Below are 16859 nucleotides of genomic sequence, written 5' to 3'. Positions count from 1 at the left end.
TCGAGCCTAATGTGATTTCATTAAGATACAGTCCAAGTAAGCTATTCCAAATAAATACAGCAGACCAGAGAGTCAATCTCTGAAGTTTTGCTGCAACATCCGGTCATGGAACCTTTTTCAAAGCCAAACATCAGGTAAAATGAAACAATTTGACTGGTTATATGCAAAGACGTCATGAAACCAGAAAATATTCAATATACCACAGCTGTCACTGCTAAAAGTAGAAATATCATCAGGGTTTTAGCACCTGAAAAATCAAACCTGTGAGCCCAAGTGTTTGTGTTTGTTTGCTTCAGTTTTGCCCAAAAGAGCAGGTGAGCAGGTCTTGTACACAATCTTAAGATAAGCTCTTAAGCTCAATGCTGAAACCTCATTGAAAACACACAAACAGCTATACAGTGTGGTATCATATCAACACCGGAAAATGGTATGGAAACATATCCATGTCAGTCAAACAAAGAATACTCAGATCTCTAAACACAACCAATCAAGTCACTTCAAGCCAAGTCAAATTACCCTCAGCATCTATTTTAAGCCACTACAAAACTTTCGAAATGTCAGAACTGAAGGGAAGTGGAGAATTTTCTCATTTCAGTGAAGTATTTGTTCACCAAAGCAAATATCAACTATCAAATATCAGCAGATCTCAGCTTTCAAGCCTCGAAGGCCAGATCTGACATCAGATCTGTCCATCACTCACCATACTCAATGTCGTAGAACACAATGAACTTCTGCCAGCGCAGCTCCTCCACCAGCGTCAGCATGACGTCATTGAGGCGAACCGGTGGCCGGGCGGCCAGCGTGTAGCGCTGCCCACCAGGGCTCGGGTTGAACTGGCAGGCTGTCCGTGGTGATCCCTCGCTGTTCCTCTGGATGTACAGGTGGGGGATGTGCATGGCGTCTGTCAGGGACTGCAAAGCACTGGCTGATGCACAGCCTGTCGACGTCACCAACGCCAAGATGCCCTGGTTCATCAGCTCACAAGCTGGAGAGGAAAGAGAAAGAGAAAATAACATGCAGGGGTGAGAAAGAGTGCAGGGTTTGAGGAAAGCACAGATCAGAAAGAACAAGTTGTTTAATTTAGTGGGCAGAATAATTAATACCACATGTAGACAAAATTTGTATTCACAATGCAGAATTTAACACACTGACTTCTTTTAAATATAACTGAGACCTAAGTCACTGAGGGAAAAACTGACTTCAGGAGCTGGCACAAACATGCGATAGCAACATATTTAATGAATAAATTATGAATAGTCTTGTTAACATTTATCAATACACACACAGCAATAAGTGCAAAAGGCTGCAAAAAGCGGGAGTCCAGGTCTAATGTTAAATGATGTCTTGACCCCTCACTGGGCTCTGCAGTGAATCTTAGGCTGCACTGCCATAAATCTACTGAACCGTCTAACAGATAACGCCATTGTTTTTCCCTGCCATGACCTACTTTTGAACTTTTAAACCTGCACTCGGTCTCTAAATCAGATACTCGGATGATTAAACATGCCACATATCCAGTCTGTCAGGGCTAAGCTAAAGGTTGGAATTTAGCTGGCCTCACTGGCTTAACTGGCAGATTCGCCTTAATGCTACGGCAAGCTCATTTGTCTAGACAGCGTCATTTCTCGTGTGGAACAATGATAAAGTTAAATTATAAATTTCATCATCATCATCTGGAATCAAAAGATTGCTACACATACAGAACTATGTCCCTATATTTCACCAAACTGAATGTGCCCTTGGGATGAAAAGGTAACTGAATTGATGAATGAATTGAATTATGTGATGAAAAGCAGTCTATATCTTCAACAAATGGGTGAATGATGCTAGCAAAGACCATGTTCAAAATCTAACAGCATTCATCACTATTATCATGAATCCCAGAGTTAAACCAACAAACAAGCCAGCTCCAACATAATTACCTACAGGTCCATGATGCTTTATTCTGTCATTTAGCTTTATTCTCTGTCACACTCATTCACTGGCACTGGCACATTCAGCCATGTTTTTACTCTTCCCCCTAAATCTGACTTCACTTAATAACATCACAACACGTCATTTCCCCACAAATTCCCTTAACAGAGCGGACCTTTGCTTTCTAAACCAGTTCACTGACCTTTGTTGCTAACTCAGTGTGTCTAAGCTTTTTCCCCTCCTGCATCCTCCCATGCCACTGTAAGCTCTGAGTATATAGCCTGCCATGTTTCTGAATACAACACAAGATTTAGTTTCAGATATGGAAGCTATCTCCTGAGGGACTGTGAGCAGTTTCCCCAAATCTACTTCTATCTTCCAGTTCCTCTGTGCCCTAAGCTGCCCTAAATAATACCTGCTCAAAAATATTTTGGGTCTGGACTCTTCACCTCCAGGAACAAAATCCAATTGTGTCTATCATGTGTACCTCTTGAGGGTTTTCACTCCTGCACTTTGTTATGTCTCCAGGTATATTGCCCTTGAAAAAGGCAAGTTTTACACCCTTGCGGTATGAGGAGAAAGCTTTACCTGAACACAAGGAACATGTGCGCCCCAAACACCCATGTTGCTCCTGTCCAACAGTTACCCTAAGTGCTTAAAACTGACTCATCTGACATCTACTTCCTGCTGAGACAGTTACCCTCTGTACTTTGACATTCTCAGACAGCGACCATGTCATCCCCAGCCTAGCCTATGCACGTTTAAACTCCTCTGTTAATGGAGCTCCAAAATCCTTCTTCCACGTACACAGTGCTGAGGCAGCACCAGGCTCCCAGCTAATCATTCTCTCTGGGTTCTCTTCCTTTGAAGCAGGTACATCAAACCCTGTTAGGGGCCACAAAAAGAGCAGGAGGCCAAACTGCAGACACCACAGTTTACAATAAGTTTGCCTGGAAGCAAATAAATTAATTTGAATGTTTGCTAGATGGCATTTCTTTTGATGGATCGTCTTGTTTTCAAGAAGGTTCTGACAAATTATAGTCTTTGAGATCACCCTCAACAGAGAAATTACAACTTTGTTTTATTCTACAAATACTTAAAATGATCTGTGTTTATCTTCGGTCCGCTGTCTACTTGAAACTGCTTAATCTATCTACTACTAAATGGTTCTGCAGAACGGTCTTTAGTAGAAAGGTAATTGGTGCATCAACTGTGTTCATAGTGTTTCCCCTACCATTATCTCCAGGGCAGTGAGTGGGAGATGCAAAGGCAGATGGCAAGTGCCAAGTGTCTGACCTTGTTGATATGTGGTGGGATGTTAACAGGGGTCTTCATGTCACTTTGTTTCAACCATGATTTGTTGTGTTTTTCCTTCCTCAACCATAACCACATCTCAACCATACCTTAATCATAGTGGTGGCAGGATAAAAAGTTTCTCAAACTAATCACTGACTAACTGACTAACTAACTAGGAAAGCAAGGTACAATGAAAACAAGGTACCAATTGCCACTGCTTTCAAACCAGTTTTTCATCTCAAAAGCCACATGGAGATCTTCTCTCCTATTTACAGGCAGACAACCACAGTTTAAGCCTTTCAGCAGCCTTTCATCTCCGGTTAGAGCCTGACTTTCTCTGCAGGACGGTATCTGTCGAGACTTAAAGGTCAAGAGATGCTCCAAAGGGCAGCAAGCATGTTATGACTGAGCTCCCACAAGGGAGAATGTTTAAAAAAAAAACACACATTTATGCAGAGGCAGAGGAGCATGAAGCACAGCCAGGTATAATCTTCCAGGAAAATATATGGGGGGGAAAAAAAAAAGAAAATGCAGGTGGGAGAGCAGCTGGCTGGTCGCAGAGACTCTGCCGCTTAATGTTTGATGAGTCAAACTTGGCTGAACTCGGGTTGAATCTCTCCGAGCAGGGAACAAACGGAGGAGAGCGCCGTGGAGAAGATCATCAACATTCAGCCATTTTCTAAGTGTATAAAATTCATCTTTATTAAGGGAACAGCGTTGTCAGCATTCAGCAGTTTTGGGAAGAGATGACAAAGCAATAATTCCACCAACAAAATTCAAATTGTCTAAAAGAAAATGAGACAAATGTGGTTCCTATGAAAGTGGAGCTAATGAACTTGTACTGAAACATTCAGAGTGTAATCTTGTATTAAATTAGTGAATGTTTTTGCTAAAAGCCCATAAGATAAGATAGGAATCTGACTCATTGTCAATTTAATAAAAATAAATCAGTCTGTTACTGCTGATCCCACACATGAAAGGAGGCTGGATGTGGGTTTAACATCTACCTGCAAGTAGTTTGTTATCTCAAGTGTCTGTGTGGAGTTTAAGAGTTGTATTACGGTCTGCTGAGAAACAATGGACTGTTGTGAACAGGATAAAACACTATCTCACAAATTGGTGACATGATTAGTCATGGACGAGGAACAAGTGAACATTTTTGTCCTGGATTCACACTAATTTATGTCTTCACTGGTTTTCCACCTGACCACTTTCTACTACTACACCTACAAACTGGACCCACACTTAGATGACACCTGAGCATTAGGAGTAATGCTACAAAACTGAACCGCATCTGATAGAAAAGTCTTTACAAGGCTACTCGGATTCATTAGAAGACTAAAATGTCCAGAGCACATCTCGTTCACATTCACTGTCTAGCTCTCTTTGCACTCTCTCTTTTTATTTCACTCTTAAACAAGTCAGGAATCTGACAACAGAGGCTAACCTCGTTTATAAAGTTAACAAATGAGAAATGCACAACCCATTCTAATATAACTAGAGCAAGCACAGCACAACATTAACGTCTCATTAGAATGGTGTTTGTATCCACATGTTGAATTTAAGTCCAATATTCACTCCGTTTTTGGTCCCCTACAAGTCCACCAGCTGGTCTCTAACTGTGTGTCTGCTGTTTGCTGCTGAGCAGGTAGTGGTCAGTGGGTTCAGATTGAGCTTGTCTGATGAAAACAGCTGCTGCTGCTGGAAACAAGGCTGATGAGAGCTCAAAGAGTTCAGAAAACCAAAATAAAGATCAAAAATAGAGTAGGTTCTCCTTAGGTCTGGGGGAAAGTGCAAAGTTGATGATAATACACTGTAGGATTGCATGAGACCCCTTTCATACAACACTGTCAAGATAAGACATACTGATTAGTGCAGCTTTAAGAATAAGGAAAGTAATCCTTTCTCAATGAAGCTCACATCTGAGCTTCAATTACACAAAGATCACGCCATCAATAAAGACACACATCAGGTCACGTGTCTTTTGTTGATGTCTCTTCACATGACAAGAACAATCACATGTTTAATGAGCCTTGGAGTATCAGAGACTAAAATTCACAGTTAGTCCAGCCTTGAAATCACTGAGGACCAATTAGCATAATATACTAGAATGGGACTAATAGCTTTGGAGGCTTCAGAAACACAACGCCGGTAGCTGTTGGGATAACTCACTGAGCAGCCAGCTAAAATGATTTGGGTTGCGACGTGACTCACTCGCTCTATGAGTCCACAGTGAGTCATGGTTTCATCTGTGCTAAATGAAGCCTGCGCAATATTTAGCCGAGGCGACTCCCCGTGCATCCTAATGACACTTACAGAGTGACTCCTACCAGACGGCAGGAGACAAAAACCATTAGAGTCGGAACAAGACAAAGATCTCCCTCCCTCTGCCTTTCTCCTTATTAGTCTGATCATTATCAATATCTTGCTTCCAAATTAGCTAACAGAAACCAAGCAAATTCATCTTATCCTTGAGCAGGGGGTTTATGCATTTATACTAAATTTCTCTGTCTGTTATCAAGGCCTCTCGGATGATGCAGTGGTGACTTAATGTATTATAGATGCAGGGATGGGTTTTGAAATGATATCACATTCAGGAATGCTCAGTCTGTACTTGGAGGATGATTTGTCGAAGATGTAAACATCCTTACAGCTGCAAGCAATTTCAGTGGGTAAACAGATGCTTTTCAGAAATGGGAGGCCTCCCTGTGTACAGTCCAATGAGGTGGTTATACAAGCCTAGCACGTAATGCATTACCAGGTTGAAAATCATGATATTATACAAATGAGCATGAAGACCCCAACAGGAGGACTAATCATAGCCTAATCGTAGAAGTGAAATAGCTACAGTTCCCGCTGCTCCTGCTGTTGGTTCTCTTAGCTGTCCAATAATGCACTACTTGCTATCATAGTGAATCAAGACAGTGCTGGTTTTCATTCAACCATCTGAGATATAGCCTTTTATGATTGGCTAATCCCAGACTGCGAAAGGCTCAAATTAGCTTTAGCCGAAGTGTGGAGAGTATTTTTCACAGTAATGACAGCAAGCACAAACTGTTTCACTGTTCTTGTTTTAAGACAGACTTAAAATAATAGTCAGAAAAAACGTGAACCTATCCCTTTAATGTAACAATTACAGATTCAAGGTGTGTGTCTACGTAAGGGCCACTTGTTGCTCTAATATTTTTTTCAATTCTTTAATGTCTTTATTCTTTTATTATCCCAGGATTCCACCAGGTCAGTTGCACAGTTGCAGCTTAAGTTCTCATTTCTGTGAGTCAGACTGGAGTAAAGTCTCAAGTCTCCAGCTTTGCCAGCAGTCCACTTTAAACTGTAATGTATGTATTTACTGTACATGTGATATAGTAGCAGTATTCAAAATGAGCGGCAGCCTTAGCTGTAACACTGTATCTGGTGTGTTCACTGAGTCCAGCGGTCACACTGGCAGATTAGCACTCTGAAAATCTGTGTGAAAATCTGGGGTTCACTGAGCACTAGTTTCACAGACAATGTTACCTAATCAGCTCCACTTTGGCAGTGATGCAGGCATCACTTAGAGGTCCAATTCTTTTCTAAAAAATCTAGACAGCCTCAGACGCTCTGCCTTTGTACCCGCTGTGGCCTGGAGATAAAAATTTAAGAAGTAACACAGTCCTTATCTTTTACCAAATCCACATGTTGAAAATGACCCTCACTTTTTAATATAGTGTACACCCATATCAGATCATCTGTTCATCCTGAGTATCTAGCTGCTGCTTTCAATCTCACCTCCACCTTTTCACGGCCTCTGGCTCTGTGAATTAGGATGGCGTCTGGATTGTTTTTAAGTTACTGCAACACAATAAGAGGGGAAATGAGATTCATTCATGTGTCACACAGAGGGCAGAGAAGCACAGATAATCGATAGGCAGTGGAAACAGATAGCCAGACTGGCATAACAAAACAAAAGGATTAGTGCTACTAGGCAAGGCCTTATTGAACAGATCACTGGCACGAGACAAAGCGGGAAGATGAGGGGATTCGGTTTTTCTTATGCACTCTTTGTCTTCCTCTGCTGTCTATCTTAAAATCCCTCACTTCTGCAAACACTTTTTTTTTTCTTTACAGTATTAATCCACAATATCTTCATGTAAATGAGGGTTTGTTTTGCTGCTGTTGATCAATCAAATGATATCACACAAAGGAGGCAAACAATAGCTCGAGTCACAAGACTTTTTTTAACTGACAGCAGAGAAACTATCTTTTTAAATCTCTTGCTAAGGGCTACAAACACAAACATGTAAAGTGTAGCTTTACCAAAGTCATTCTTATGTATTTTTAAAAGGAATATGTCAAGTTAAGATGCAACTGCTGGAGTACGAGTTGATCAATCAGGGCTATTTCAAACAGCAATTATTTTCCCTGAAGAGAAGTGACGGTGGCTGCAGAAACAAATGTCAACCACAAACAAGCTGAATATAGCTGTTTACCCACAGACAGGTCAATTGACACCTGCACACAGGTTGTAAACAAGCCGGCAGTTTATTCACATTATCTAAAGCTTTTGAATCGGAGGTAAACCAGAGAGTGGGAGCACTTAAAATGTCTGTAATGATTCTTCCACTGCTGCAGGAAACAGCAGAGCTAAAGTAAATATGGTAAAATCAAACCAAAACGTTTGGTCTAAAAGTCTGGAAGGATTTATTCAGTTGGTCTATACCAACTAACCTCAGGGTTTGAATTCTCATATTTCCTCCCCTCTTTGACTTTTCCGTTCTTTTAGTGATGTTGCCATGTTTTCAGATCTCAGCTGTTAACTTGGTGAACACGGTGCGATCGTAACAGAAAGAAATTCTGGACAAACCTGTGCAAATAACATCCGGATTAGAACAAAAGAAAAGAAACTAGATGGTGAGAATGAGCAGTAGTTGCCACCACAGCTGAACTGTCACTTCCATCCATATGTTGCTTCAAGCTCATTCCACTCCTCCTCTAATTTCTGTCTTTATTCCGTCACTTACATCTTTCTCTTATTTCACCATCTCAGTGTCTCCGTCCGTCTCCTCCCTTCCTTGCGTCCTCTGGGCCTTCTGCCTTGATTCCCCCTGTGTTTCTTTTCATCCCTCTGCTTTTCATCATCCTCTGAAGTTAATCTCTCTATCAGCTCCTCCCGTCCCCTCCTTGGTACTCTAAACTCTTAATATCTCCCATCAACCATCCCTTCCTCTTTCCCTCCCCTCATCCCTCTCTCTCCTTTCCCTCATCTTCAGATGATCCACATACTTTTGGCTAAAGCATCTTTAGAAGTAGTAGTGCACAGGGTTTTAGCATCAGTGGCTCCATGGGGAACTGAACCCCAAGCTCTGGCAGCAGCGGTGCCTTGCTTCACTGACTGAACTAAAGAAATTAGCAGAGTAAACATCAGGGAAAAATTAGGACCAAATACTTTGGTCCTAATTTGGAGTTTCTGATGCTGTATTTGTTTAGAGACTGGCCACACACAGAGCAACATTATGTAACTGTTTGACCTTAAAATAACAGCTTCAGAAACTGTGTAACTTTGGTGAGCATGTACAGTCTCCCTCTAACTGAGTGATAGTCAGCGACTCAAACTGCTGGAATCAGGCCCAGCAAGTTCAAGAGTAATGCTGAACTGTAGATCAGTTAAAAAGACTTAGAAGTCATTAAAAACCAGAGTTCATCTCTGATATCCAGCCAGGAAACTTTGAGAATATCAAGAATCATAAACAGAGTTTGGTGTGGTGGTGTTGTTAATTCCTGCTCCTGAAGCCGGGGATCATGGGTAATATACAGTGTTGGGCTGTGTTTCAGTTTGGTACGCAGTTGGATAGTCTTTGTTTTCTGTACATGAAAACCACTTAACGACTCAGACACAGAGACTAACAGAATTAATTACCATGTTTTCTTATTTGCTGTGATCTGGATTTGACTTTGAAATTTTTCTTTCGATTTTTTTCTCTTTCTACTGTGTTGATTTTTGCACCTCTGAACTTTTGACTTTTCTTCTTCTGATTAAAAACTTACATTTTATCTTCCAAGGCTACAGTTTGTGAATGTGGTGCACTGCAGCTGCTGTCACTCAAACCTAACTTCCTAACTACAATGACTATAAATAGTTCAGAAAACTTAGCATTTAGAAGAAATAAACCTTAACTTTCCAACAGAGGTTACATGTTTCTCATTTAGCTAAATATAGCAAAAATAGTTTTGTGTAGTTCTGTTTGGGTCTAGAATGAGAGCTGACAGACAAACAAGATTGTTAAAGAAGTCAGATACAGATCAGTGCAGGTACTTTACAGGTGAATGTGTTAAATGTAAACCATCTGTAATTAAGTCGTACTGTATTACTGTAATGTTTTAAACAGCAAGGGAAAGTTAACTCATAAACATTCATCTTGTCTCTTTATCACCTTCCTACCAACATGAGCATGTGCACGCGCGCACACGCACACGCACGCACACACACACACACACACACACACACACACACACACACACACACACACAGCCCTCCCCCTTTGAGTTGAACATGGCTCCCTTCACCCTCAGAGCTCATTTTTCACCTCGGGCCGATGGGGTCTTAATTTCTCTCATGCTTAATTAAACTATCTATCTCCATGGATCTGTAGCCCCATTACCCATAACACCCTACACCACCACAACACCCCACCCCCGCCTCACTGTTCTCAGTGTTGAGCTGCTGCTCCACAGTGTCTCTGTTAATAAAGGGATGAAATGAATGACCTGTTGGGCTAATAACGCTGCAGAGCCTGACGTTAATATGGCTGAAAATCCCCAGGCCTAAACCCCCAGCCAACAACCAGTGGACACAGAGCGTACTTGAGTTTCTGCATGACAGTGTGCGTGTGTATTCCCATGTGTCTGGATGCATTGTCTTTACATGCCTGCGTGTGCATACAAGTATGTAATTCTTTTTTCTTTTTTTTATAGGGAGACACGCACTGAGAACCAAGAGCCTTTCTTCCAGAAGTTGAGAGAAACTGGACTTGTGTGAAATTAGCACAATAATGCTGGCATGTTATCATTCTGAATATTAGTGTGTTGACATGGTGCTGTTTAGCATATTCTATCTAATATTCTATCATGTAAATGCCTTACTGTGCTAACATTAGCATGTAATTGTAATATGCGTAGAGTAACTCAAAGCACAGCTGAGGCTGACTGGACTTTAGTCAGTATATATAGACTTACCACTGACAAAATGAGCTGCACTGCTGTAATATAAAGACATGGTAACTCTTTACCTTTCAGTACAGTCCTGTGATGGTCTAAATAACAATAAGAACACTGGCCTAACACACCAACTCTTTGTGACTTTATAAATATCAGCTGTATCGGTCCAGGTCTCAGTGGAGACAGAAACAACCGGATGAATTGGAGAAGTTGTAATCAGTAATGAGTTTCAGGCCTGGACAGATAATGTGCTGCAAACAAAACAAAACCATTAGCTGTATCGAACCTCTATCTCGTCTCATCTCTCTTTGTATATTTCTTCTTAATTTACACAGACTCAGCCTCTGGATGTTTCCATTGAGTGTGAATGTCAGAGTAGATATCTTCAAATTGTGAACGACATTTAGTCTGTTTTCTGCTGCATTACAAATGGCCAAGATGATTAAACCTGGATCAGTTTACTGAGAAAAATATGCCTTTTATCACATAACAGGTATTTGCACAGTAGTTTTTTTTTTTTTTCCTCTGTGCATGTGTGTGTGAGTATGTGTGACTAGTAGTAGTGGTATTGGTGGTAGTGATACTAATAGAATCAGCGTTAAAGGAAATGGAACAAGATTCTATTCTCTGCCAAATTCACCGCCTCGGCAGGTAAGACGACCTGATCACTGCCATCTGCAGCTGAAGCTCTGCGCTTTACTCATTCACTCACCACTTAGCAGAGACAACTGCTCCCCTGGGAAGCTGCAGAGGGTGGAGTTTTATCAGTGACTCCCTCTCTGAATGAAGCCGATCTGCCACATTGCAGGTTCTCTATCGAACAGTCTGAGGCTAATGATTTAGAATAAAACATATAAGTGCCAAATAAATATCCATATGCATGAGTTTAGGTATTTAAGTCCAGTAAGTGCATTAGTTCAAGCTTAAATCTGTACTGAACTGTACTTTCAGTGATGCTGCAGGTGCATACATTTTCCATACAACCATAAAACTGCAGACGCCAAACGAAATTGGCTGGTTAATGGTTGGGTGCAATTTCTCTGTATATCAATGTGTAAGAATGGGCCAAAAGTGCCTGTTTCTAACGACTTTTGTTCTTGAATTTCTCTAGACTTGTGCGAGCTTGGTCAGATAAGTTACATTCTGCTTATGGGAGCTTCACTGGAAAACAGAGGAATAAAAATGAGTCTGTGAAACAGTATCCAAGACTGTAAATTGTATGAATATTAGCTTTAAAGATGCATTACTCCATTTATGGCCAATAAGGGAGAAACTGTGATATATTTTCACCTTTTCCACTTGTTAAACTCAGTAACTTGTTGGCTGATTGGTTCCTTGCATCCAGCCGACACAGAGCAACATGACCAGTCTAGCATGTTGGAATCCACACATGAATTTGAGACCAGTTTATCTCTGTTCTCATCTTTATCAACTCCTGATAAAAATATCTGTCTCTTCAGCTGCTAAATGTTCCACTTTCTTCACCAGTTAGATGCTAAAAACAACATTAGAAGCTAAAAAAAAAGCCTGCTGAGCTGGGTAATAACTCTCTGTGGGTTTGTCAATACAAACAACACATTTCACATTACAAAAAAGTAATTTGATTCTTTGTTAATATAATTAATATTGATTGATGCAGTTAAAAACTGCAGAGTAGATTCAAACAAATAATTGTGACTGGATCAAAAACAAACTCCCCTCTGTGTCCTGTAACAGCAACATACAGACAGCAGTTGCCTCAACCTCAGGTTAGAGTGATGACATCTTATCAATATGACTGACAGGCTCATCAGCTAACAGCGAGGAAAGGCAGGGCTAACATCAAAACACCTGTCTCCAGGTGAAATATGGCTGCTTATATTCCAACTGCATCATGATGAAGGAGCAGCCATGAAGTTGAAGCTCCATGCTGCATTCAGGGATTCCTGGAAATCAAAGAGCTAAACATGTGTACTCAAGGTTGCACGAGGTTGAGCAGCTCTCTCAACTCAGCTGCTCACCTTCTGACCCATAAACACAGTAAAGCAGAGCTTAATTATAGTCACAGTCCCATAGGTGAGGTGATTGTTAGTGGTAATTTAAACACTGACCCTGGCAGCATTAATGTTGTTTCCTAACCATTAAGCTAAACAGCATTTTAAACGCGCAGGCGTCCACTGGTGTGTATGTATATAGTATGCGTGTATGTATAAGACAAAGGGAGAGGGAGTGTGTTAGGGCGAGAGGTAATGATGTATTAGTCAGAGCAGGTTCGTCTCTGGGCGTCATTCATCACACTGAGACAGCTGAGGGACAGAGCTATCAGTCACCCTCCACTACAACACAACACAGACAGACAGACAGACATGTGTAGACCTGAGGAAAATCACATGGGGAGACTAACAGGACTGACAGAGAGACTGACAAGTAGGTACCAAGATGGAGGAATGAAAGAACAAACGAGTGGATGTATTCAGCTCAAACTGACAGATGGGCAGGGGCATGAAAAAACGATTGTTGCAAGTAGAGCTGCAATAAAAGATTAATCAATAATCAAAATAGCTGGAAATAGCTAAATAGCTGAACTAGCTGTTAGTTGCAGCTCTACCCAGAACGCATTTCCAAAATATTACAGCAAGTAATCAGTAAATAACAAGAAATCAGTAAGAAATAAACAGTCTTGCAATCAATGCGCGCTAGATCAACATTTTACAGATAAAGTACCGATGGTCAGTGAAGGTTGGTGGGTAATGAAGACTGTGTCTGTGCTCATGGAATCTGAGTGTGTCCTCAGCAGGTCAGCTTGTTTCCTCATAACCTGACTTCATCTGGGAGGAACCAATCAACAGAGGATGCTTCCAGCCAAGGAACCAATCTTTAAAATGATCAATAAGACTCCTTTTTACATGCAAATACACACATATCAGGCACACAGTCAATATGAGCTCTGGTTTTCCTAAAAACGACAACGACACTTCAGTATCTCTGTGTGTTTAGTTAGTCTCTTCACCAGCTCCTCTGCAGGTTCACAGGAGTTGAATGGTAAAAAGGTGCAAAGAGGTCATGAACTGCTGTGTCCTGTTTGTGGCTTTGCTTATTACCTACGTCTTTCCTCTAATTCCCTGTCAACTCTGCCAGCTCCGCTACAAAATGAAAACACAACTCCAGGCGATACAGATCGTGTGTCAGTGCAATGTATTTTTTTTCTGAGTGGGTCCTTGTTTTACATTTACATTTACTCATTTGTTGCTTTTATCCAAAGCGACTACAGCGAGAGATGAGTGTTCTGATAAGTGTTTTGTTTGTATTTTATGCCCAACCAGGAGGATGCACTTCCACCAGCACGAGGCGAGGTGAATGGAGAAATGTGCCAGCAAACGTAAAAAAAAGAGGAAGACAGCAGAGACTAAACAGTACAGGTTTCAGGATATTAGATAAATTGACTAGCAAAGGTGTTATGGGAAGGGAAATGAATCCGACATGTTCATTAAGCATTAAGGGTACACACCAAGTTGGTGTTGATTAGAAACAGTGAAAGTAAACATAACTTTGTTTTGTGTTTACAAGAACCTACATTAATCAACAACAGCGAACACACTGGCTGTTTAATCAGTTGATATGCATAAATCAGAGGCACTGAGGTTTGAAAAAGGAACCTAAACATGCAGCTGTTGTTGGTTGTGAGTGTGAGGCAGGAGGTGTTCAGTCAGTGTCGTTTATCTAATGCATTTTGGGGTTAGTTTAACACTGAACATTGAGGAGAATATAGCTGATTTCTTTCAGCTTTTAGAAAGAGCTGATGCCTGGTCAATTACTGACGGGGACATACACTATGTTCATAATCCAGTTATTAAAGGGAGGGAATCTCCTGCAATAATTATACACCCAAATCCCTAGTAAAAGTCATGGTGTCAAAACTTGCCCTCTCTGATTGGCATGCCCTTATTTCCTGGTGTCTTCTCCCTGTTTTGAGACAAGTCTTCTGCTCCAAATCCTGTCCTCCTGGAAAAAGCACATTTTTCTGACTTTTCTGGTGTGGAGGCTTGGGCTGGATTAGAATAAAGACTGGGTGGAACAGGTATGTCTCCTAAACACATGGGATTAAACCTTTGGGTTCACCATGGAGATAGAGAAAACCCTCACTTACTACAACACCATCCTACTGCCTGTAAGCTTTCTTATGTAAAGGTCATTCAGTTAGAAGTTCAACTCCATGCACAGGACTTCTGTAATGGCTGCAGAGGAATTATACCTGACTCATTTATGTCAGCTGAAGCCAAACTAATGGCTCAGATCAGCGCTTTATGTTTTCTGGAGTCCACAGTTGAGGTGCAGGCGGTGAATGCAGAGTTTTCAGGGAGACGTTTTTGTTTTAAAAAGTTGATGACAGATGGCTAAAACGATGAGTTGCACTGAATTCAAACTCTCAACTTGTTTATCCCCAAAATGCAGCCACCAAAACGAGCACATAAAACTAGCAATTTACAGATTTTCTGAAGCTTAAAATATTCAATAGACAGTGCGTGGCTCTGTGTTTAACAACCGGCGGCTGCTTGTTGCTTGTGTCTACACAGAAAGATGAAATGACTGTAAATTGTGGATCTTCAGTTTTGTTTGGCCAGAGCTCTCGGAACCCATCTGCTCGGTGGATTACGGTTCTGTGGTGCCAACAAACAGCAGCCTCTTCACAATCATCTGTCTCACTTGAACCATACAGACATCCCTCATGCCAGTGCGCGGTGCAAAACTGAGGTTGTGTCTACGTGATGTGTTGACGCTGTGGCCTGAAGGAGGGATACTTGGGGGGGGGGGCACTTGATTGGCCCAGCAGGACTCTGGAGAGGGGCCGTTTCTCTGTGAACATGTTGGCTGTAGCTGCATTTGATGTGCAGTTTTTCTGCTCAGTCCTGGAAAAAAAAGAAAAAAAAAAACAGAACCTGCGACCTCCTAGGACAGCAAGCGGCGTAATATCACGTGGAGGAGCACAGTGTACTATCAGCTGAAGAGCTGTTATGAGGGTTAGAGGGAACATATAAAAAAACCAAACTGTGGTGAAGGTCATCTCAGGGCACACTTGTTTGTTCAGACAGTGCATTTTAATGGAAAGCAGACCGATAACAACTCTGGGAAAGATGAAAACATGGACTGAGGGACAGATAAATATAGCCAATCGGGCTGCGTTCTCATCAACTTGGATAGAGGGCAATAATGGAAATGATTTCTGTGATAACAAATTCCAAGTATTCACATCCACAGACAACCCAAAATGTCGGCTTTAAGTCTCACACTTCTGCTTTTCACATGTCAGTGAGGATTCCAGCTAATGTTGAGCATTAGTTTTATGATGATAGCAGAACTGGCTGCGTGAGGGTTCAAAGATATTGTAGATGGTCACAGAGGCACGATATCAATAAAACTAACATTTAATTACCTTGAAGGAGGAACGTTGGTGTGCATAGGGCATCCATTGTTGGTTGCATTTGTCATAAAACTGAAAGTCATATGCATAACTCTTGTAAATTTGAGTTTCCTGGCTGTTTAAGTGAAAACAGGAGACATACTGATAGCCAGCTAAACAGTCCTAATGTATGTCCCTGCCTTAATAGTGCAACTGGTTTTGATGTATACCTCAAATTTTGATGTTTTCATTAAGTTAACTGAGAGTACACAGTTGGCACACTGGCTTATAAGTGCTACTGCTTCCTTACCCTGAAGAGACAAAGTTTTCATCCAGCTTGGGCTGACCCGGACTGTCCCAGCAGAGTCAAAACATCATCTGTTCAACCTAATAAAAAATTATCCAGTGTGTGGACACTCTCCTATAATAAATCAGTAATATGGTTGGATATGCACACAGCTTACCCTCTGCTAATACAATAAAAAACATCTGAGAGGTCATTTTATTTCCCCATGCTCAATCCTCTGAACAATCAGTTGCTCATTTTGCACAGTGAAAATGAACAAAAACAATATTTGTTGTGGTAGAGAGCATGTTTTACATTAAATTCTGCCTCATTACCAAACGGCTCACACAGGATCTGATCAGAGTTCTATGGAAAATAAAGAGAAAAATTAATTTGGCTGGTAGAAGCTGCTTTTGGCAGGTGCATCAGCTTGTTTACCAGCTCTTGGCAGGTGAACCAAGAAGTTCATTTTGGACCCCACCAATGGCCTTTTTAATGTACATCTATCAGCTAATTATGATGAATGGCCGACTAATCAGTTCATCCCTCACAACAACAGCAGCGGCAACATGCTTGGCTGGGGTGCAGAGACACAGAGCTGACCAGACAGATCCAAACATCAAACAAAAACCTCCTCTGCTCAACCCTGTGGGGAAGTGCTCCAAAACGAGTGTGAAATATCTCGGCCTGCTGGCCTCCTCCTCCCCCCTGCTCCTCCTCGTTCTCCTCCCCTTCATCGTACTCCTCCTTCTCTCTCGTCTCTCTGAACTCCCTGACGAGCAGAGAAGCCCG

At 41.4% G+C, this 16859-nt stretch overlaps 1 protein-coding gene across 1 annotated transcript in view; it reads right to left on the bottom strand.

The window, feature by feature from the left end:
- grid1b (glutamate receptor, ionotropic, delta 1b) overlaps window positions 1-16859 on the bottom strand; it is a 486702-nt gene that overhangs the window by 225578 nt on the left and 244265 nt on the right. The window contains 1 exon segment of the mRNA XM_018666587.2: window positions 701-985. Within this exon segment, the coding sequence (XP_018522103.1) occupies window positions 701-985 (285 nt within the window).

The sequence above is a fragment of the Lates calcarifer genome, linkage group LG23, assembly GCF_001640805.2.
Source record: "Lates calcarifer isolate ASB-BC8 linkage group LG23, TLL_Latcal_v3, whole genome shotgun sequence".
Lineage (NCBI taxonomy): Eukaryota > Metazoa > Chordata > Actinopteri > Centropomidae > Lates > Lates calcarifer.
This window is presented reverse-complemented; position numbering and strand designations above follow the sequence as displayed.